At 36.1% G+C, this 22,105-nt stretch overlaps 2 protein-coding genes across 2 annotated transcripts in view; both read right to left on the bottom strand.

Moving 5' to 3' along the window:
* Nucleotides 1-1,337: 1,337 nt before the first annotated feature.
* ADAD1 (adenosine deaminase domain containing 1) lies at nt 1,338-16,822 on the bottom strand. The gene is made up of 11 exons (XM_070948742.1): nt 16,615-16,822; nt 12,418-12,600; nt 10,759-10,926; nt 9,589-9,672; nt 8,513-8,638; nt 8,305-8,428; nt 7,989-8,159; nt 7,336-7,562; nt 3,198-3,435; nt 2,852-2,984; nt 1,338-1,451 (listed from the first exon to the last, which is right to left on the bottom strand). The coding sequence occupies exons 1-11, from the start codon at nt 16,820-16,822 to the stop codon at nt 1,338-1,340; spliced, it is 1,776 nt and encodes a 591-aa protein (XP_070804843.1).
* Nucleotides 16,823-18,847: 2,025 nt separating this feature from the next.
* BLTP1 (bridge-like lipid transfer protein family member 1) overlaps nt 18,848-22,105 on the bottom strand; it is a 150,589-nt gene continuing 147,331 nt past the window's right edge. Inside the window, exons 86-87 of the mRNA XM_070949053.1 lie at nt 20,996-21,161; nt 18,848-19,296 (exon numbers count right to left, since the gene is read on the bottom strand). Of these exons, the coding sequence (XP_070805154.1) occupies nt 19,080-19,296; nt 20,996-21,161 (383 nt within the window). The 3' untranslated portion in view covers nt 18,848-19,079. The remainder of the gene's footprint in view (nt 19,297-20,995; nt 21,162-22,105) is intronic.

The following is a 22,105-nucleotide window of genomic DNA, read 5'->3' as shown; positions in this document are numbered from 1 at the left end:
AATTTATTATATATTGATTTCAATACACACAATGAAATAAAGTAAAAATGCTTGTATACAAATTCTTATGCCAAATTTAAACATAGGAAGACTAATCACCCAAAAAATTAAAAAAAAAAAAAGATTGACTTTCAGTGGTTTGGTTGGTCCACAAATAAAAGGAAATCATTTATGAGAGGTATGGTCTCTACAAGGCAAATACTTTGCATTCATGTACAATTGCATAAACAATCATTTTCAGTAACCATCATGAAGATTCTTTCTTAAACTAAAGACAAATCCATAAAGTGAATTATCGATTAAAGTGGTTGTAAGATTTACTCCTTCAAATAGTTTTAACTGTTCCATAGGGCCATTCTATAACACTTTTCTATGTTCAATATTTCAATTTTCATTTCAATGAAAATATTTAACTCTAAAGGTTGTCCCACCCTCAAAATAGTTTAACTTCTAAGGAATATTCTCTTTTGCTTGTAGTTTTGCATTTTCTTGCTTGTTGCCCTTTTCCAGCAAAAAGTACTTTATGGGCTTGGAGTGTTTCAGTATATTAATGAACTATACTCTCAAAAATTAGTCAAATCATGCTTATTTTACTAGAAATAGTGTAGTATTATGATACAAAGCAGTATCCATATTCACTTTAAGTATTAAGAAAAACAAAGGAATCAAATTACAAATTAAATATTTTGACATACCCAATACATTTTCTAAGTTGTTTATATTAATGAGCCAAATATTGTTTGAAAGTTCTACAAGTTACAGAATTAATTCCATAATATACAGCAAACAGATAACACACTTTGTTCAAAATGTATTTGTAGGCGTTTACTCTTGTAATGCAAGCATAATTTGTGTAGTTTCCTGCAGATAAATTTAAGTCCCACAACTGAAAAGGGATTTAAACCCACAAAGTTTCAATATGATTAACAAGGTGAACTGTGGCTTTTTATGCCAGAATTGCACATAACTTTTCAGAAAGCAAGTCAATGACATATAGCTGGTTCTACTATTGTATAACATGGTACAGATCAAAACTATTGTCAACCACACTGTTTTCCCAAAGGTACTCCTCAAATTCAGTCTTTGAGATAGCAGGTTGCACCAAGTACATAACATAAACTAATTCAACTTTTATTATTTTTACATTGACAAAGAAATAAAAAGACCTGCATATATTAACTAAATATTGTATTTATTTTGCTTATGTTTATGCACATTTTTTTTATCTATCAGCTCATATTACTGGTCAACACTGATCCACAATCATTAACCAATTACAAAATTCTTCTCAAGAGCAAAAGCTTATTTTTTAGGTCATAGAGCTGGTACATTAACCTTTACATGCTGAAATATTCAATGTGTGGAGACTTCACAATCCAAGACCCATAACCATGTTGCTCCAAGTAGGATTTCAGCAAGTATTTTGTCCCTTGGTAAGATTCTGCCATAATCTAAATAAAAAACAAACAAACAGAGGAATTGATAAGGAATTGGTAAGAAATCCTAAAAATAACCCTTTTCAATAAATGCATGTTATTTCTGATTTTTAACTGATATAATGGATGGCTGGAACTTTTTCTAGCTCTTATACTGTGATTTTTATGGTTTTGACTTTATTTTGTTTTTATTCTGTTTACATTTTGTTTTAAGTTAAAGAAGAGCTGTATGTCACCTGTCACATGAATGAATGAACACATGAATGAATGATCTGAACAGAAGTCACTACAGGTAGTCCTCAACTTACAACCTTTCTTTTAGCGACTGAAATTACAACAACATTGAAAAAAGTGACTTATTACCACACTTATAACACCATGATTACATGATCAAAATTCTGGCACTTGGCAACTGGCATGTATTTGTAAGTTACACTGTTCTGAGGTTATGAGATCATTATTTGTACTCTTCCCAGGCGTCTTTTGACAAGCAAAGACAATGGGGAAAGCCAGATTTGCTTAATGACTGTATGATTCACATAACAACTGTAGCAAAAAAGGTTGCAAAATGAGGTATAACTCCCTTAACTGCTCGCTTAGCAATGGAAACTTTTGGTTCAACTGTGGTCGTAAATTGAGGACTACATGTATATGGAACAGAAACAGTAAACAGTATTGGGATTCATTGGACAGAGGTTATAAATAAATCCTAGGGTTGTATACTGGTCCTATAGTTGCTAAGAATGAAGTTGAGCTTGAACGTTACTTTTTGCTTTCCACAATCTATTAATGTAGTAGTTTGGGGGAATAGGAAAAAGCCTATGCAGATCGTATAGGCAATTCCATTTTTTCTATCTAGCCCGTATTTTAGTTGTTAAATACGAGTTAGCACAAAGTTTGCCTTTAGATGACAAAAGAGGTATATATTTATTTTCGTTTCCATTTTGTGAGAAATCCAATTATAGGTGCCATTATAAAAAAGCACACATAGTATGGGATGCTTTTCTTTACATATCCTAAATTCCTCAAGGCTACAATGAAAGAATATTCAATAATTTTTCTTCTTTTGTTACAAGTGTAAAAAAGAAACAAGGGATAGAAAGATGGGAAGAAATTCTGAAAACAGCTATTAACTTAAGTAAAAGTGGCTTGTTTTTGATAATATGATTCCTACTTATAGACTAGACAGTAACATGAAGTCATCCTGTGAAGTTAAGACAAGAAACATGCAGATCCACTTTCCAAATCTAATATCAATTCTCCAACAAATCTCAAATAATGGCACTTTTCCTTGCTAATACTTAAATCACACCATGATTATTACTTAGCTTTGAAGCCAATAGTTCAATAGCTATAATTCTACATTAGAAATTATGACACTTTTACTAGACCACATTTATTTTAGCTAATGTTACCTTTGCTTCATGGTAAGTTGTTGCTTTAAGTAAATCTTCTCTCTTTGATTCTTTAACCACTAACTTAAAGCGACTTAACATTGCAGCTTTGCAAAGACGACTTGCCATTGAAATACCACTTTTGAAGGGTGAACTAATTTTGAAAAAGATAGCAATAATAATGAGCATATTCCAAGAACAATTACCACTGGTTAAAACTGTAAACTATCATTACGTAATAAATTTGAAAAATATTTTGAAAGAAATCCCTGTCAAAATTATTTCAATAAAATTAAGATGTCTGTGTTTCTAAAGAACAAGTATGTTAGTTCATATTTTATTTAATGGAGTTTATTGCAACACTGACCTTTCAATGATTTTTCCATTTAATCCATCTATCACCTCCAGGGATAAATCCCCTTGTGACCAATTCAGACTAAGAGACCTATGGTCCAGGTCAATCTGCACAGCGTATGCAGCAGTTACCAAATTAATATGAGGTCTATTCACAAGGTAGAACATGGGAAGTTTTTTACTAAGTGCATCATCTATGCGCTGTTTGATGGCTATTTCTAATCCTCTTGTACTAGAGCAGTTTGCGTCCCCTAAAAAAAATTGAGATTCATATCACAAATATTAAAAAGATCAAAGAATTAACTTGGAAATTAATTCTATTGTCACTGTCACTATAAATATCAAGCTGAACTTCTATGAAATTACAGTAGACATTTACTTATGTAGAGCAGTAAAATTTAAAGCTACTGAAAACCAGATACTGACAATAAAATTTGCGTTTATTATTTCAGACCTATTTACAATGCATTTGCAACTAAATAGCAGATTCATATATCAGTTTAAATACATAAATCTCCTAAATCATTCATTATAAAACTAGCATCAGTTAGGCCAAGGACTGCCTATGAATACATACTGAAATTTGTATACTTAAGTTCTGAATGAGGATTTCATAGAATTTCAGCACTGCAATTTTGTATACCTTGTTTAGAAAGTCAAAACAATTCATATTTTTAATTGAAAATAAATGTAGCATTTAAACCAGTGGTGGGATTCTGCCGGTTCTAGGCGGTTCGGCCGAACCATTTGTTAAATTGCTGGCTCACCCCGCCCCTTGCCAAAAAATAGTGGGGGCGGGGCGAGCGAGCCAGTAATTTAACAAACGGTTCGGTGTTTTTTTTGTAATTTATTGGCCTCGCAGCACACCGAATCGTTTGTTAAATTGCTGGCTCACCCTGCCCCTTGCCAAAAAATAGCGGGGGCGGGGCGGGGCGAGCGAGCCAGTAATTTAACTAACTGTTCGGTGGTTTTTTTGTAATTTATTGGCCTCGCAGCACACCGAACCGATTGTTAAATTGCTGGCTTGCCCACCCTTAGCCCTGCCCCGCCTCCCACACGCGCGGCATCAGCCTACCCTAGCCCAGGGGTGGGCAGTTGTGGCTCTTTTACAACCTGTGGACTTCAACTCCCGCCTAGCCCATTCTGGGGAATTCTGGAGAATTCTGGGAGTTGAAGTCCACAAGTCTTAAAGCTGCCAAGTTCGAAGACCTCTGTTTTACAGTATATATAATAAGCAGCCCAGCTATTTCCCGAGAAATGTCTCCCTTTCCTTCCTTCCTTCCCATTCCAGAAACCGAGGGAATTAATTTCCTGCTGGCTCTGACCAATTTAAAGCAGCCGCTTACGAGTTGGCCCCTTTTGCGTCGGCAGAGAGTTGTTGTTGTTATTTTTCCCCTTTCCATACTGTCTTCCCCTTAAAGGCAGGAACGCTGTTACTAAGGCGTTTGGAGGAGCGGGCAAGCTGAATCCCTCTGGCGGCAACAATCGGGGCGGTCCTTGGGTTTTGCTGCGGCTCTCTTGGGACGCAATGGCATTCCCTTGCCTGGTAAGGGGCAACGCTGAGGGATGCCAAAGCGATGTTGGGGTTGGCTCCACCGTGGAGGCAGGGAGAAAGTGGGGCTGGATTGATTGATCGAAGCAAGGCAGCAAATCTGTGGAGAGAGCCAGGCCCGCCGATTTGTGAGAAGCCAGAACTCGTGCTTGGGCCGCTGATTTGAGCCAAGTTAGGCTGGCTCAGCCCCACCAATCGTGAGCTGCTACCTTGGTGCAGAAAGAGGGGGCGATCCTGAAGTTGCACCACATCAAGGTAGATCCCAATCTAGATCACGCTGTGAGTGTTGCGACTGAAGTTCCTCCAAAACTAGGGGAGATTCAGCCTTAGGAAGAGAAGAAAAGGCTCTGGGCGGAAAGCCGGGGCGGGTGTGGGTGGGCTTTGCTTTACCATCTTCTAAGGCTCTGGAGGATTTAAGTAGCTTAACTGTGCTTGCTTGCCAATATCAGAATTACAGAGTTGGAAGGGACCTTTGGAGGTCTAGCCAGCATAGCTGGCTGGGGAATTCTGGGAGTTGAAGTCTGCCAGGCTTAAAGTTGCCAAGGTTGGAGATCTCTGGACTAGAAAATTATTGATGGCATAAATGATGACTGGTCAAAAGTGCGAGGATCTCTCAGAAATTACTTTTTTCAGCCTTCTGGGTAGTCCCTATGTGCATATGGACTACTCAGAGGGTTGAAAAAATTATTTTTGACCGGTCCTCGCACTTTTGATCAGTCCTTGAACTTACGACTGTCCTCACATTTTACCTTTTGCACCCTATCTTGTCACCATAGTGAAGAGAAGTAGTGGTGAAATGACTGACACGGTTGTTAAGAATGCCGCAATGGACATAAATGTGAGGATGGTCATAAGTGCGAGGACCGGTCAAAAGTGCGAGGATCTGTCAGAAATGACTTTTTTCAGCCCTGAGTAGTCCCTATGCACATAGCCACGCCCACCCGGTCACATGACCAGCTAGTCACATGACCACCAAGCCACACCCCCAACTAAGCCACGCCCACAGAACCCGTTGTTAAAAAAATTGAATCCCACCACTGATTTAAACCTGTATTTTTATCTAATAAACTTCACTCTTATAATAGAGACATGTGAAAAGGGTAAATACAATCTTGGATTAATAATGCATGACATATTACACTATCATTTTACAAAAATAAAACCAAAATGGAGAAATCATCTGTAAAAAACTAAATATACCTTGTGATTCAATCGCTTGTAGAACCACCTTTAGCAGTAATAACTTGAAGTAATTGTTTTCTGTATGACTTTCTCACATCATTGTGGGGGAATTTTAACCCACTCTTCTTTACATTACTTCAATTCATTGAGGTTTGCGGGCATGTTTATTCACAAGTCTTTTGAGGTCTCACCACAACATTTCAATTGAGTTGAGGTCTGGACTTTGCCTGGGCCATTGGAATCCTTGGTTCTTTTTTCAGCCATTCTGTTATAGATATGCTGATGCACTTGAGATCATTTCCTGTTACATGACCCAATGCCACAGAGCTTTAGCTGTCGGACAGATGGCCTCATGTTTGACTTTAGAATATTTTATTAAATAGAAAAGTTCATGGATGACTCAAAAACTGTAAAATGCCCAGGTCCTGTGGCTGCAAAACAAGACATCACCCCCTCCACCAACCTGTTTGACAGTTGGTATGAGTTGTTTGTGCTGATATACATTGTTTTCACCAAAAGTGACACCGTGCATTATGGTCAAACATCTCCGCTTTAGTCTCATCTGTCCAAAGGACAGTGTTCCAGAAGTTTTGTGACTTGTTTAGATGCAACTCTGTAAACCTAAGCCATGCTGTCATGTTCTTTTTTTAGAGAGAAGAGAGGCCTTCTCCTGTGACCCTTCCAAGCAAACTATACTTGTTCAGTCTTTTTATTTTACTGTCATGTACTTTAACATGCTAACTGAAGCCTGTGGAGTCTTGAGCTGTAACTCTGATTTTTCTGCAATTTCTCTGAACATTCCATGGTCTGACTTTGGAGTGAATTTGCTGGGACATCCACTTTTGGTATGATTTGTAACTACCTTGAATGTTTGTCCACTTATGAGTAATCTTCCTCACTGTAAAATGATGGGATTTAAATTGTTTGGAAATGGCTTTATAACTCTTCCCAGATTGATGGGCAGCAACAACTGCTTCTCTAAAATCACTGCTGATGACTTTACTCTTTGGTGTTGTATTAACAAACACTTCTATGCTGGAGATCAGCAATCTTCTAAAATCTTGATTTTTATAAAGGTAGTCACATTTGCCAATGATCAATTAATTAAGGGCACTAGATTAGCACCACCTCGCTACTTAGTTGCTTCATACCTATGGAAGCAGTAAGAGTGTAACTAGTTTTTCCACATATGCATTTTAGTTTTCTTTTGTAAAATAAATGATGACATGATGTAATATGTCATGCATTGCTGTTCATCTGATGTTATATTTACCTACTTTTAAGATCTGCAAAGGACCAGACAATTTTTAGTTATGTGCTAACTAAAACTATAGAACTCTAAGAGGTTGTACTTTCTTTTTCACATGACTGTAATCTTTATAATATAGCACTACTGAATTAGAAATAATTTACTTACCAAGAATTATTGTGCTAACATAAATTGGCTGAATGAAGTGACTTAGTAGGGCTCCTTGAACACCCAATACTTCCCACCTTGTCAGTTTATCACTGGTAGACATGCTGCTTATTGTGGCAATTTCAGCAGGACAAAAAGCTGTGAGATAAACCTTGCCTTCAACAACCACATGAAGACACAATTCTTCATCAGCTTCAAATGCAGATACTGAGTTTGGATTGAGGTGTCTACAACAAAGGATAGAGTTCAGCCCTTATGTATCCCAAACATATAGATAAGAGAAATAAAAACAATATTTTAAAGAAGATACAAAACACTGAAATAAAAGCTACACTGAAAAGTATTTTATTGTTCTGCACTAATATTTTATCACAGTATAACAAATGAGGTGTGGAACAAGGAGTACAAAGATACAGATTCTAATCCACTCAGTCTCAGGAATTCAATGAATAGCTTTTGGACAACCTACCTCAAAGAGTAGCTTTGGGGGAACAAAAAATAGGAGACAGCACTATCTATACCACTTTGGGCTTCTAAACACAATGAAATATATAAATTAAAAAGCCTCAGGAATACATAATCAAGAATGTGTTTATGAGGGAAATTGTGTATTTTTTAATTAACTCTGCTTTACCTTTAAAAACACTACTTACAACTTGGACTTTATCTGAGCAGATCCTTTTGGCAACTGATTCATGTAGAGAAATACTTTTATATTTGGTTTTAATGTAAGCAGGTTAGATGTTGGTTCAGTACAAAATATGGATTTGTCCATCATAGCAGGATTTTTACTGTAGTAAAGCAAAAGCTGTCTATAAAAATACCTTTAAAGAAATATTAACATTTTAGACATTAGATATCAAATCTTTAAAATCCATATTAAATTCAGTTGAATTTCTATGAACTTCAACAACATAGAATTACATAAATGTAACTGCGGCGGGGGAAGGAGCATCATTATATACTTACCTAAGTAGAGAGCGCCTTGCAGTAACAACTGCATGACTATCATGCAACACTCTTCCATCAGGATGACTGCATTGGCTATAGTTAAATTCACCTGTTCCAACAGCTACCACTTCATATTTTGTAGCTATGGGAAAAGAGTAATTTTTTGTGTTCAGGCTAAAAAGACAACCAACACCTAAACGGTATTATTTACGGAAAGCATGCCTACCTCTTTCAATTATGAAGGCAGCTACTGAACTGCTACAACTCTGGTACTCAGGATACTTATCCACCAAATTATCGAATGTTTCTCTGACAACTTGAGAAATTTTTCTATGTGCGAGATGCTGCCCCTCTAGTAAAATATTTTTTTAAAAAAGTAAACAAGATAGGGTTTTTTTTAGCTATACTGATATAATTATTCAAGAAAAAAAAAGAACATTAAAGTTTGCATTTTTCAGTGCATAAACAGGGTAATTTGTGAGTGGAAAATCATTTTCTTGAAATCTGTAGGACTCTATTTATCTTGATAATACCAAAGTAAAATTGTACTTGGAACCAATTAGAGAAAATTTAATGTATTATGTAGCTAGTGATCTTTATCCCTCTATCAAAACTTAGACATTTGAACTACAGGTGGTCCTTGCTCAATGACTCCATATTCAGGGACTGGACTTACAATGATACTGTATAGTGATAATTATGACTACAAGATTTTGCAGTCACATGATCACTATTTGTGACCTTCTTGCATGTATTATTGCTCCATCTAGCTCCAAATGCAGATTTCTCTGCCCATAATCACCAGAACTGTATGAGTCTCAAATCCAGGCCAGGCCAAATCCATTTTCCCTTGAACCAGAGGACTGGAAAGGCCCCTTAAGATCTAGATCAGGCACATCCAACCCCTGGCTCAAATGTATCCCTGCATAGCTAGTAATGCTGCCCCAAAATATAAAAAATAATGGAAATTTTAAAAAATACTTTAATTATAATATATATATACATTGTATATAGCCGAAGACAATTCCTCTTTACTCAATGTGGCCTAGCCAAACCAAAAGATTGGACAACCATAATCTAGACCAGGGGTGTCAAACCTGATCGCATCATGGGCCGAATCGTGATGCATTTTTTGCCTTTGCAAAGCTGGGGTGGGCGTGTTTATCTGCAACACAGATAAACAGGCACTTAACAGACTGATAATTCAATGCTGTCACAGATACTGCATTACTTCATCAATAAAATGGATAAACTATTTAGATGTTCAAAAAGGTGTTTAAGAATAAAACAGCACATTCCTACCATAATGAATCTTTGTAAAATAGATATTTTCTGTTATTTGAGGTTTGGTTGCATGTATAGTTTCAGCAAAATTTCTGACAGGACCTGCAAACATAGTAGCAGTTATAAAGAGAAAACCCTTCCATACTACTAAGGTAAAATGCTATCCTTGAGCCACCCCCCCCCCCCCAATATATTCCGGTATGAAATTTTCTGTCTCATTACTATTCTGTCCTGACCCTATTCCCAGTTAATTCAGTCAAATGACTTCCTTCCAAGGTAATTGTTAACAAAACTATGAGATAGTGGAACTGTTCTTCAATGGCAGCAGAGTAAGAGGGAAATCAGCACTTCAATATCACATGCTTAAGAACAATTTAAGATGTGGAGAGAATAATATCATATCGGCAGAAGAGAAAACATTACCAAGGTAGGTTTATAAAATGACTCCTGTAAATGTAACATTATTTAAGGCAGCAGCTTCTACATAAAGATTAAATCTAGGACTCTACAATTTGATTTCAACTTCTCTTCATCTAGACTCATATGGTAGGAAAATTGAGTGCTTTCCAGCAGATTGTTTTGAATGATTTTTATTGTTCTCATATTTTTGTTGGCTTTTTTGTGGTTTATTCTGCAGTATTGTTTTGTGTTTTTTTAAAAAAATCTGTAGGCTATTCAGTCACATACTATATATGAGATGGGTAGCTACATAAATTTACCAAATAAATAAATGTTCTAAAGAAAATGTTATACTCTTAATATTAAATCTATTCTTATTTTACATTTGATAATGTATTCCAATAATGTAGAACCTACCTACCACTCCAAGGTTAGGAAATATTATTCTATCTGCCCTTTTCTCCAAAGCCCCTAATACTAAATTTTAGATATAAAGAATACCACTAATTCAGGGTTCCCCAAACTCTGGGCCATGGACTGGCATCAGAAGCTGAACCGAGCAAACGAGTGAAGCTCCATCAGCGCATATTCGAGATGCAGGCAGCATGTGAAACCACGTGTCATCCCCCCTCCCAGTTGTTGGAAAAACCTCTTTCCATGGAACTGATCCCTGGCGCCCAAAAGGTTGGGGGCCGCTGCACTAAACAGTTGGGGCGATATTACTTCCATCACTCAAATTCCAATTGCACACAGAGAATATCCATTTATGTTTCAAGATAAAAGCTTTACCTGGTTTTTCCAAAGCTTTTGGTTCTGCCTCTTCCAATTGCAGAAGTTCATCAAGAGCAAGTTTTGCGGCATTTGATTTTGATTCCTTTTTATTTTGGCCCAATCCAGTCTTATACTGAATGCCATCAACTACAGCACAAAAAGCAAAGTAAGTTCCCAAGAGATTTCCTTCAAAATGCAAAAAGGAAAGCAAACATTTATTTCTAGTTTTATAAAAATTAACACGTTTTCATCCAACTTTAAGCATGTTTTACTAATATCAAACTCTAGTCTACCTCGATTTAGAAAAAATAAAAAATAAAAGTTATTCTCAAGCATGTTAGCACTTTAGTGATTTTCTGTCCTCATCCAAAATGCAATTAAATTGCAATCTTCTTGTCAAGGTAACAAAATTGAAATACATGTTTAAATATTCCAAAATTGATTGGTGACAGTTGTTTCATACCACCAAATAAAACCCTCTTCCTGATAAATGGGTGAAGTAAGCATCCATTTACCAGTTCCTAGCATAATGTGTTATATCAGATTTCTAGATAAGAGAATTTTAGATTTTAGCTAGGTGATAAGAGGTATCTTAACAATCTTATTTAAGTCTGGCAGGCAATATCGTAGTAAACTATTGGGAACAGCAATTTAAGGATCTGACTTCACAACTAAGCCTGTAGAACAATGTGAATACTTGACAGATGGAATTTAGAATAGCCATCACATATTTCTCAAATATACTATACCAGGATTTCTGAGTTTTGGGATCAAGATCTTTGATTTGCTTTCGGAGTGTTTCCTATAGCTTAATTCAGAAAATATGTTAACTAGGTCTGGTTAATTCAGGAGTGCCTCTATAGTAGTTGGGATACATTTTTATTTTCTTTTGTTGGAAATTTAAAAAGTGCAGTAAGTATTTAAGCCTTCTAGAAGCTTAAGGCACGTCTAATATTTTCCCCTATTTTTCCCCTTTCACCATTTGATAACACACTGGATTAGAAACTGGGAGACTATGGATTCTAGTCCTCCCTTAGGCATGGGAGTTGACTGGGTGATTTTGGACCAATCTTTATTAACTCAAACCACCTCATCAGGTTGTTGTTGTGGGGAAAAAAATAGAAAGCAGGAACATTATGTTCAAGACCTTGAGTTGTACAAATAAAGGCTGGATCTAATAAATATAAATTTCATACTCTGCTTTGGCTTCGGATCTTATAGATCAGGGGTGTCAAACTTGTGTCGTCACATTGTTGTCATGTGACATATTGTGACTTTTCCTCCCTTTGCTAAAATGGAGATGGACATGGCCAGCATGTGACGCATCCAGCCCATGGGTCACGAATTTGACACCCATTATAGATCGTATGAACCTTTGGAAAAGAACCACAATGGGCCAAAATTGGAGCCATCATGACATCATCAGTTAACCCCTCCTTAATGCTGGTATAAATATACAGCCTCCAGCTGAAAAGAATTACCCACCACCAGTGTGTCAAAAAAACTTTAGTTTGCTAGTTTCTTGCACCACACTGAGGAAAAACCACACAGTAACAAGCCATTGAGTCCTATATGCAGTTTATTTACAGCAAACCAGTTTCCTAGGCTTTTCCTAAGCTATTTCAACATCCGGCTATTAGGACAGTGCAGATAACTTACAATTAAAAATAAAATTACCTGTTGCCACGGTTTCCTTTAATTCAAGCTGTACGCGCTGCATTTGTGCAAACTGATGCAAAGCTGAGACTGGATTGATCTCCCCTCGCTTGTATTTTGCAATGAATTCCTTTGGAATTTTCTTGGGGGGAAGTGAAGTAATTGGAACTATAGGAACAGTTTTAGTATATTGATAGTCATGACCTAAAGTGCATTGGTAAAGAGCACAAAAAAACTAATGTGAATCACAACATTTACTTGATCTGAAACATAGCAATCCTTCATTGTTGTTATTTATATTTCTTCTCTTCCAAAAATTCCTCTTTAGAGTCAATTTAGAAATGAGACTTTTTCTGCATTTATTCTATTTTATTCTTGAACAGCCCCTTTTAAGAACCTGTACAGGGAAGGATAGAATTTTTAACAGTTATTTAAAAAATACCATTATAAGTTTATCAAGATAAATACTGTATGAGAAAATCAGTAACTAGTAAGATTAAATAATTATATATATAACAAAATGAAATGCTTGGATATTCTGAACTACAAATGCATTAATATGTATAACTGGAGCAACATCTAAGAAGAACAATTCAAACAGTTGTGCCAAAGGTTTGTCAAGCTGTATCAACAGCTAATGTCAGATGGATAATCATATTCAAAGAACTCTGTTAATGAACATTATGTTTGCAATATGATGGAGAAGCAAGTACTACCAAATCTAGCATACTAGTATATGTGTAGCCAAATTACTAACTGTACAGACTGAAAATATAGGTCTCACAACAGCTCTTATAACTGATAATGAATAACATGAAAGTTGCAGTGAAAATATTAAATGTAATTGTATAGTATTGTCTATCTCATACTCTGGTAAGAGACCTAAATGGGAATACTGTACAATAGTAACAAACTATATAGTTATTGTGAAACTATTCAACAATTAATATCTTGCTAATTAAAGTTTGAAGATTCTAGAAAGAGAACCATGGAAAAGAAAATAGGCTTAATGCCAGGAAACTAGCAATACAGCTACCATTCCTTTTCAGATCTTTCTTTTTTAAAATAACGATTAGCAATGTACTACAACAAATGATTTTATATCCCAAATTACAGAGCATTCAAAACCAAAAATTTTTACTCAATTTTTATTTTATTCAAAACATTAAAACACAAATTCCAAAAAGATAAAATACAAAAACAAAAAACTAAATCAAAAAAGTTCATAAACAAGACAAAACAAACATATACATAAATTGTACCCCCCAGCTGAATAACTCATAAATATATTTCAAAAATAATAACTATTCCCCACCTTGTGAAGCAGGCAGACCAATTTCTATAATACTGTTTACCCAACCCACTTAGCCTGGCATCTATCTAATATATGAAAACATTCAACAGCTGAATTAAACTTCTAAATCCTCAGTTAACAATCTATTTATTGTACTTCATTTACAGAAAGTCCACAATGGCTTCTAGTCTACCATAAGTCACAGCAATCATTATCTCTGGTCCGTCCAAGATCAAATATTCTTGAATGATTCTTAATAAGGCTTTTCCTTAAGGCATTAAATGAGATCTTTTCTAACAATTGGATTTTATTTCACAAAGACATAAGTCTCTACAGATACTCACAACAGATAGCCACAACTCACAATGTTGTATAAATTTGCAATCCACTGTAAAGAAACCAATTCTTTCTATTGATGTGTTTTGTATCCAATGACAAGTAACGTTCAATTTGCTTGTCAATGGAGATTCTCAGTCATCCAGGTCATGGTTATGCCAAAGGTGCTATTTTTTCCCCCAAAATGCAACTGGATTTTATTTTTTTTTTCCTGTCCACTTCTCATCCAAGTAGCTTCTTCAGTTTTCAAAGGAAAAAAACCAAGAAAATTCAATTGACCTTTGAAAAAAAAAAAGCAACTCTGGGATATTCAATCTGTTTCTATCAATTTTAGTGTCCATCAAGAAAAGGAGCCTGAGTGGCGCAGCAGACTAATGCTACTGTTAAATGTACTATTTAGCTTCCACCTGCCTGCAATTACTGTGAGTTTAATTCTCACCAGACTCAAGGTTGACTCAGCCTTCCATCCTTTCTAAGGTAGGTAAAATGAGGACCCGGTTTGTGGGGGCAATAAGCTGACTTTGTATAAAATATACAATAGTATGAAGGCTATTGCTTAACGCATTGTAAGCCACCCTAAGTCTTCGGAGAAGGGCGGCATATAATAATAAAAAAAAGAAATGTAGAGATAGGGCTTATCTGTCAAATGCTCCTAATGTATATAACTTTATTAACACTTGAGATTTTGTCCAAATCACCAGAACACAAAAAATGAAGGAAAAATAAGAAAACTGTCTTTTGAGAGATCCAAATTTTGTTTTAATTCAGCTCATCTGGCAGCACACGTTTTGCATCCTAATCAACAGGAGGAAATATCTCCCATTCTCAATGAAATTCCTACGTCTTGAACAATTGGAAACAGCTTTAATGAGACACTGCCGAATACTATGCCAAGAAAAAATTGGGAGCAGACTTAAAACTGGCCAGTGGCAAAGAATATACTGTCTTTCATATGGTTGGAGGTGTATTGCAACATCTGAGAGAGTTGCCACCAGGCTCCTAAGCATTCCATCAAGAGTAGCTTCTTATGAAGAAAATTTATGGTTTCCAGCTCAATGAAGTTTTTTAAAAAAGCTAAAAAATATCAAACATATACACTGCCAAATAAAAAATGTCTTGTCTCAAGAGAATTGATTTCAAAAAGAACAGTTAAGCCCATCCAATGTGAGAATTTAGTCTTGCCCATGAAATCACCCTTAAATGAAAAAGAATGACTTGGAACAGGTCCGATGGTTGCCTTAGATTCAAATGGACTGTAAAGATTTGATCCAAAAGTGAAACTGGAATATCTGAATTCTGACCTCAGTAAAAAGAAAACAGTGTACAGTTTTCCACTACTATACTGTAGTTGTATGCTACAACTACATATTGCTTTGCTCACTATACCAGTGTTCTCAATCATGGTTACTTGAAGATGTGTGGACTTCAACTCCCAGCCAGTTATTTTCAATATTATTTTCAAAATTCTAGTATTTTACTCTAAATACTGTTTTCTTTTAATGTTCTGTTCCAAGGCTCAAAAGTGTCAATATACTAATTTTACTATGGTCATTATTAAATGTTGGAAAGATAACTCTTTTTGCTAGTTATTACTTTTTGAATCAAATGCTTCTATAGAACAATTTTGCAAAAATGTAAAATAATCAAGAAATACTTTAAATTCAAACTGTACTTTGACGCCTGCTGTTTGGTTTGGCTAAAAGAATGGGTGAACCTTCAGAATAAGAGGCTACTGGACTTGGTAGGTCATGAATTAAGATTTGGATGGCAAGGTTACCTATGGTATGAGAAAGTTAATGTTGATTTCAACAACCGTTTTGTCAGACTTGCCATTTTGAGAGTTTGGAATAAATATAAAACAAGGTTTTCCATGAAGCTGCCTCTTTGGGTTTCTCCACTGGAAGCTTTTTAAAGAAAAGAAATGGTGAGGCCAAACTGTTAAGACTTCTGGTAAAATAATCTTTCAATTTGGGTGACCCTACCCTCAAATCTAAGAAGGAGCTAGATTCAGGTCATGTCTGCCATGGGTTTACATATCTACAATTGAAAGAAAGATTTAAAGTAGACAAAAAGAATTATGGGTTTAACTTTGTCAAAAATAAATTCTATTGTGTGGTAGTGATGAACATATTATTGCTAAAGTCTATAAAATGTTATTGAATTTAAATCTGGAAAATGAACAAGTAAAGCATTGTATGATTCAGTGGGCAAGGAACTTTGAGTATAATATAATGCTTAAACAATGGGAGAATATGTGGAATAAAGGTTTAAAATTTACATTAAACTATAACTTAAAAAGGAATACTTTAAATTGTAACCAAGTTAATCTATTAAAGTAAAAGCAGCCAGGCCTCATTACACTTATACACCAGCATCTGTATTATGGTATTACCTTTTAATACCATATTAGGTATTACCTTTAAGGATGAGAATCTACCATCCAAAGATTGGGCTAGGCACATATCCATAGTTTAATCATAGTCCTAGTTTATATGCATTTACTACATTGCCTATAGAATGCTTTAAATCCTAATTCCTTAATGTTGGTAGACAACATAATAGGGAAAGCCATCATTCAAAACCAATACCTGTAATAGGGGTCACCTTAGACGCCAAGTTTGATACACTGGATGTTTCTGGGATTAAAAACATCGGTTTAGCATTCTCCGCTTGCCGAAACAAACTACTGTGAGACGAAGACGGGGCAGAAGGTTGGGATGGCTGGGCAGGCAAGTTCTTCTTCAACATTTGAGCAAAACTAGGTACTCTAGAAACCTGAGCCCAGTCATTTGCCATCTTTTCTCACCTAAAAACCAAGTCGAAACAACAGCGCGTTATCTATCAGCAGGGCATTCCGGCGTCAATAAAGGCGGCTCTCCTTGTGCGCCAAGGAGAAGAATGGGCGGGAAGGTGGGGCAGGAGGGGAATTTGCCACCCTTAGGAAACGAAGGCGGCCACTCACTAACCCTCAACCCACCCAACGAGCTCCAACGGAAACTCCGCCTTCGAGAGAAACTACACGAAGCTGAAAAGAAAGCGCGCACCGCGCGGGACCGAACCTCCGGAGTTCTAGAATCCCACGCGGGAAAGCGCCGTCTTCGCCCGCTTTTAAGGCTGCCGGTCACGTGGTTAACACTTCTCCTCCTCCTCCTCCTCCTCCGCCCGACACTTTAACGTTCTTGGGCGGCGGCTTGCTGGTTGGGAATCCTCTTGGAAACAAACGAGCGTTCCCGGCCGCTGCAAGAGCGGAGCGGCGTCTGTGGAAGGGAGGTGGGATCAGTTGGAAAGGAAAAGACGGCTTTATCTGGCCGCCCGTTTTTAAGAGCGAGGGTTGCCGCCCGCTTTAAGGAGTTGGACGAATAGGGAGAGGGAGCTTCTGAAACGTCTTTATTCCGAGGCGGAATTAGTGGGAAAAGCTACACCTGATGGATCTAGCGCCGCTTGGCTCAGCTTGGCCGTATTACCGAGTCTGGCTGGCCCAAATGTAACTTTACAGCCTCCGCCATACATAACAATGAATATACATGTGGACATGCTATGGACATACTATACCTGGATTTCAGTAAGATATTCAGCAAAGTAGACCATAACCTACTTTTGATAAATTAGAAAGATGCGAGTAAGGGGCGTGCATAAGCGCACCAGCATGCCTATCGTCCCTGTCCTAATATTTTTCTTTTAATCGTATCCTTTTCATGTATTTCTAGTTATGTTTACACTTGTATTTGTCATAAAATACATGCTTGACTAGATATATATATAGATAAGATAGATAGATAGATAGATAGATGATAGATAGATAGATAGCACTACTAGATGGATTTGTAACTGGTTGACAAACTACTCAACGAGTAAGTCCTTAATGGTTTTACATCTACATGGAAGGAAGTAGGCAGTGGGGTACAACAAGATACTCTTGTAGGCCCAGTACTCATTATCTTCATAAACAATTTAGATGAGGGAACAGAAGGGGAATTCATCAAATTTTTAGATTACACTAAACTGGCAGGAATAGCTAACACCCCAGATTATAGGGTGTACACCAGTGGTGAGTTTCAATTTTTTTTACTACCGGTTCTGTGGGCCTGGCATGGCTTGGTGGGCATAGCAGGGGAAGGATACTGTAAAATCTCCATTCCTTCCCCACTCCAGGGGAAGGTTACTGCAAAATCCCCATTTCCTCCCAATCAGCTTGGACTCAGGAGGCAGAGGATGGGGCGGGGCCAGTCAGAGGTGGTATTTACTGGTTCTCTGAACTATTCAAAATTTCCGCTACCGGTTCTCCAGAACTGGTTAGAACCTGCTGAAACCCACCTCTGGTGTACACACAGATACATATTTGTCAATATGTATTTGGATCCTAAACCTATAATCTGGGATGTTTATTATTCCTGCCATTAATGTATGTTATTAATTTACATTGAATTTAGAAGGAATACTGCACTTCAATTTAATCTTTTTCACTGAAATCTTAAAAATGTGTGATCAAGATATTCCAAAATATATGACGGTGTATAGTTACATTTATGTAGATATTGTCTATTAAATTGGTATTCTGGTGAGAGTAACACAATGGGTACAATACACGGTTTTAAAATCTCATCTGAAAGTAAATAATGCCATTAGTGTTGGAGCTTTTTATTTGACAATATCCAGTACTTTCCCCATATATCCGTCTAATATTTATAAATGTACCTTGTAAAAAATGATCAATTAAACTTGGTTACATTTGATATTAATTTTTATTTCAAGTATAACAAACTGATACAACTGATGCAGAATATTGCACACAATATAGTTGTAAATATCAAAACAGTTCATAGTTTCATAGTTTTCTTCACAACATTGGTCATGCAGTGCTAGACTGAACACAAAATGGAATCCTCTTTCAAAATAAGTTATTCATAATATTGATGAAGTTTTAAATATAGCAGCAAAAAAAGCCGTTAGGTTCTTTCAGTGTAAATTGTTTTAAAATTATACAGTGACCATACCATAAAACAAATGATTTTAAATTAAAAAGTCTCTGTTTGCCATCCTAATTCTAGGATTTTTAGTGATCTTCCTTGTCTTTTCCTTTCTTTTCTTTTTCATCCTGTAATGCAGTGCCAAGTTTTTTTATGAGAACTGACAAAACTTTATCCAGGGGATCCATGACTCCACGTTGAAGCCACTTAGGAATAGTGGTTCTTGCATGATGGAAACCAAGCTTCTGAAGAATATAATCCACACCAACAGGATCAATCTTTCTTCCAGTCCAAGAGATTAACCTATAAATTAAAACATATCACTTTCAATAAGCAAGAATAAATTATTTTTCTACAGTTCTACATATATGTAGGTTCCACAGTAAGGGGATTTTATAGGTCTTGCATCTCCCTGCATCTTTCCAGGCCCTGCCTTTCCTGTCCTCGGCCGTCCCAGATTTTGTCCCCTGCCGCCTGGCCTGTTTGTCCCACTAATCTTCCTGCCACTACCCAATAGTTGGTATTTTTCTCTGCTCTCTCCCCCTCCCCTTCCCTCTCCCTTTACTCAGAAGTTGGTTTTATGAACCAAAACATCAAAAACATGTTTCAGTTCTGGTACAGATCAAGGAGAACCAACTGTTCCATGCATGGAATGGTTGGCAATCCCTAATTTCCAGCTATACTATACTACCTTTTCTGTTTTTTATTTGTATATGCGAAGGAGGACTCTTCCTTGGATTGGTTTTTTTTTTTTTATTGTCTGTGGAGATTACAGTCTTAGATTCCATTTGCCAGTATCTAAGGACAAAAGTGAATACAAGTGAATTATATGATCTATTTAAAAATTATTTTGCTGATTTGAAAAATATGTTTGTACCAATTTAATAAATAATACTGATGCTTTTGGGTAAAATGAGCATTGTTAAAAAATATTGTTCCTTAGCTTGAGTTTTCTAAAGACACCAGGTTGCACTCTTATATAGTTCTAAGGCATAAGCTTTGTAGTAATACTGAACTTTATAAAATTGGAGGGGGGGAGAGAGAGAGACATAAATCAAATGAACAAATAGTGTAAATGTTTTTCTATTGCTATTCTCTTTTTATTTTAAGGCATGGATGTCCAATCTTTTGGCTTGCCTGAGCTGCATTGAGTTAAGTGGAATTGTCTTGGGCTGCATATAAGATATAAAATATAGTTAATGTATATAGATCATATAATAATGTTAAATGTTTATGATCCTGTGGGGTTGCATTACTAGCTGTCCAGGGCCACATGCAGTCTGTTTTAGGGGGAGGGGAACATTGATGGCTGCACTTATGGTTTTATGTCTTTGGGTTTGAAAGTTTAAATGCTAGGAGATAAGTCATAAACAATGCCACTGTAGCTTTTTATTTTTCCAGAAAAATGTGATACAGCACAAAAAATTGTGATAGGTATAGAAAGATAATTTTTGCTACTCTGGTTAAGAAGTTGGATTTGGTTGGAGGAAATCCAAGTTATTCCCACAGAATCATGGCACTCTCTAAGCGACATTGGGCCAATCATTATTTCTCAGCGCAATTTGTTTCACATGATAAATATTTGCAAGAATAAAACACTGCCTCTAACTTCTAAAGATAGAATATAAATATAAATTTAAAACTAAATAAATAAAAAGCTAAGTGGCAAATGCCACCACAGTGATTACAGTTAATGTTAATTACTAATATATAAAATATACAATATATAAATAATATTAAATACTAATATTTAATATGTTCAGTGGTATATATAAAACTGTATTAATATAGAAAAAATATTCATAGTATAAATTTTCTTTTCTATGCATTTTTGTAAATAGTTCCTAGCCGTGTGAAAACTGTAGGCATTAGAGTTGCTTACAGTTAGTTAGAATTTTCATTTAGAAATAATTATTTCTAAATGACAATTCACTGTGTAGTAATAAGTAGTGGAATAATTATCTGAAACTCAAATTGATTATTGAAAACAAATGTTAATTACCTCAATGTGGGCTCCAAATGCCAAGTATTACAGATAAATTCTCTCCAATCCACAGTTGTATAAGTAGCACTTTCTTCCAATTCTTTTTCAGTAGTGTTCTCATCAAGTACACTGATGGGGCTTTTTTGTCCTGGCCGACTAAACAAAGCACGAGGTGGAAAGACTGCTAGAAAAAGAACAGAAATGTTTCTGTTTTAGGCCATAAACTTCATTTTGGTCATAGAGAAGTATTGCAATCATTCCAGAAATAAAAATTTAAGGTTTGTAGCACATTTAATATAACAAAATTATACTGATTGGTCAGAAAAAACTGTTGACTTGCATACTGAGACCTAACTATTAGAATTGCACATATTATTGATACTAAAAGTATGGATATGGTTATTGATAATAACCACCATAAAATAAGTGAAATAAAACAAAACTAAAAATTATCAGCAAATCAAGCCATTTGATTTATATTGTCACGTTCTTATAACTTTCATGACATAAATTCATTGGTGCCATAAATTACTTAATACTTACATACTATACTAAAATCTAGAGTTATTAATGTAGTATAGTATTTGGAAAGATTTCAAAATAAAAAATGAGTTTTCTTTAAGTGAATAGTTCTATTTCAAAAAAAATTAATATGCACCTAGTTCTCAAGTTACAACCACATGTTTAGCAACCAAAGTTACGAGAGCATTGAATAAGAGGGATTGATGATTGGTCTCAAAGGTACAGCTGTTGTAGCATCTCCACAGCTGTGATCGTGAACTGGGTACTCAGTCCTGGCTTGTGATTATGATGTCACTGTGAACCAGAGTTATGTGGTTGTGATTTTCAATGTATCCTGCCAGCTTTCTACAAGCAAAGTCAATGGAGAAGCCAGCAGGAAATTGGAAGTCATTGCTTTTTCAGCCACCTGCACTCTAGAGTACCTGCCCATAGCCCCTTGCAGCACCTATCCATGCTCCAGAATATCTGCCTGCAGCACCTGCATACCTCCTAGTGTGCTTACCTTGGTCTCCCACCTCATCTTGCTTAATGACCTGCATAATGCTGGGGTTCTGATAACAACCAGGACTGCAGGATTGCTATCGCTAAGAATGCAGTCACGACCAG

Source organism: Pituophis catenifer, unplaced genomic scaffold (assembly GCF_029215685.1).
Source record: "Pituophis catenifer annectens isolate HBS135680 unplaced genomic scaffold, rPitCat1.0.hap2 SCAF_8, whole genome shotgun sequence".
Taxonomy (NCBI): Eukaryota; Metazoa; Chordata; class Lepidosauria; order Squamata; family Colubridae; genus Pituophis; species Pituophis catenifer.
Note: the sequence above shows the minus strand (reverse complement) of the source record. Positions and strands in the feature narration are given on the sequence as shown.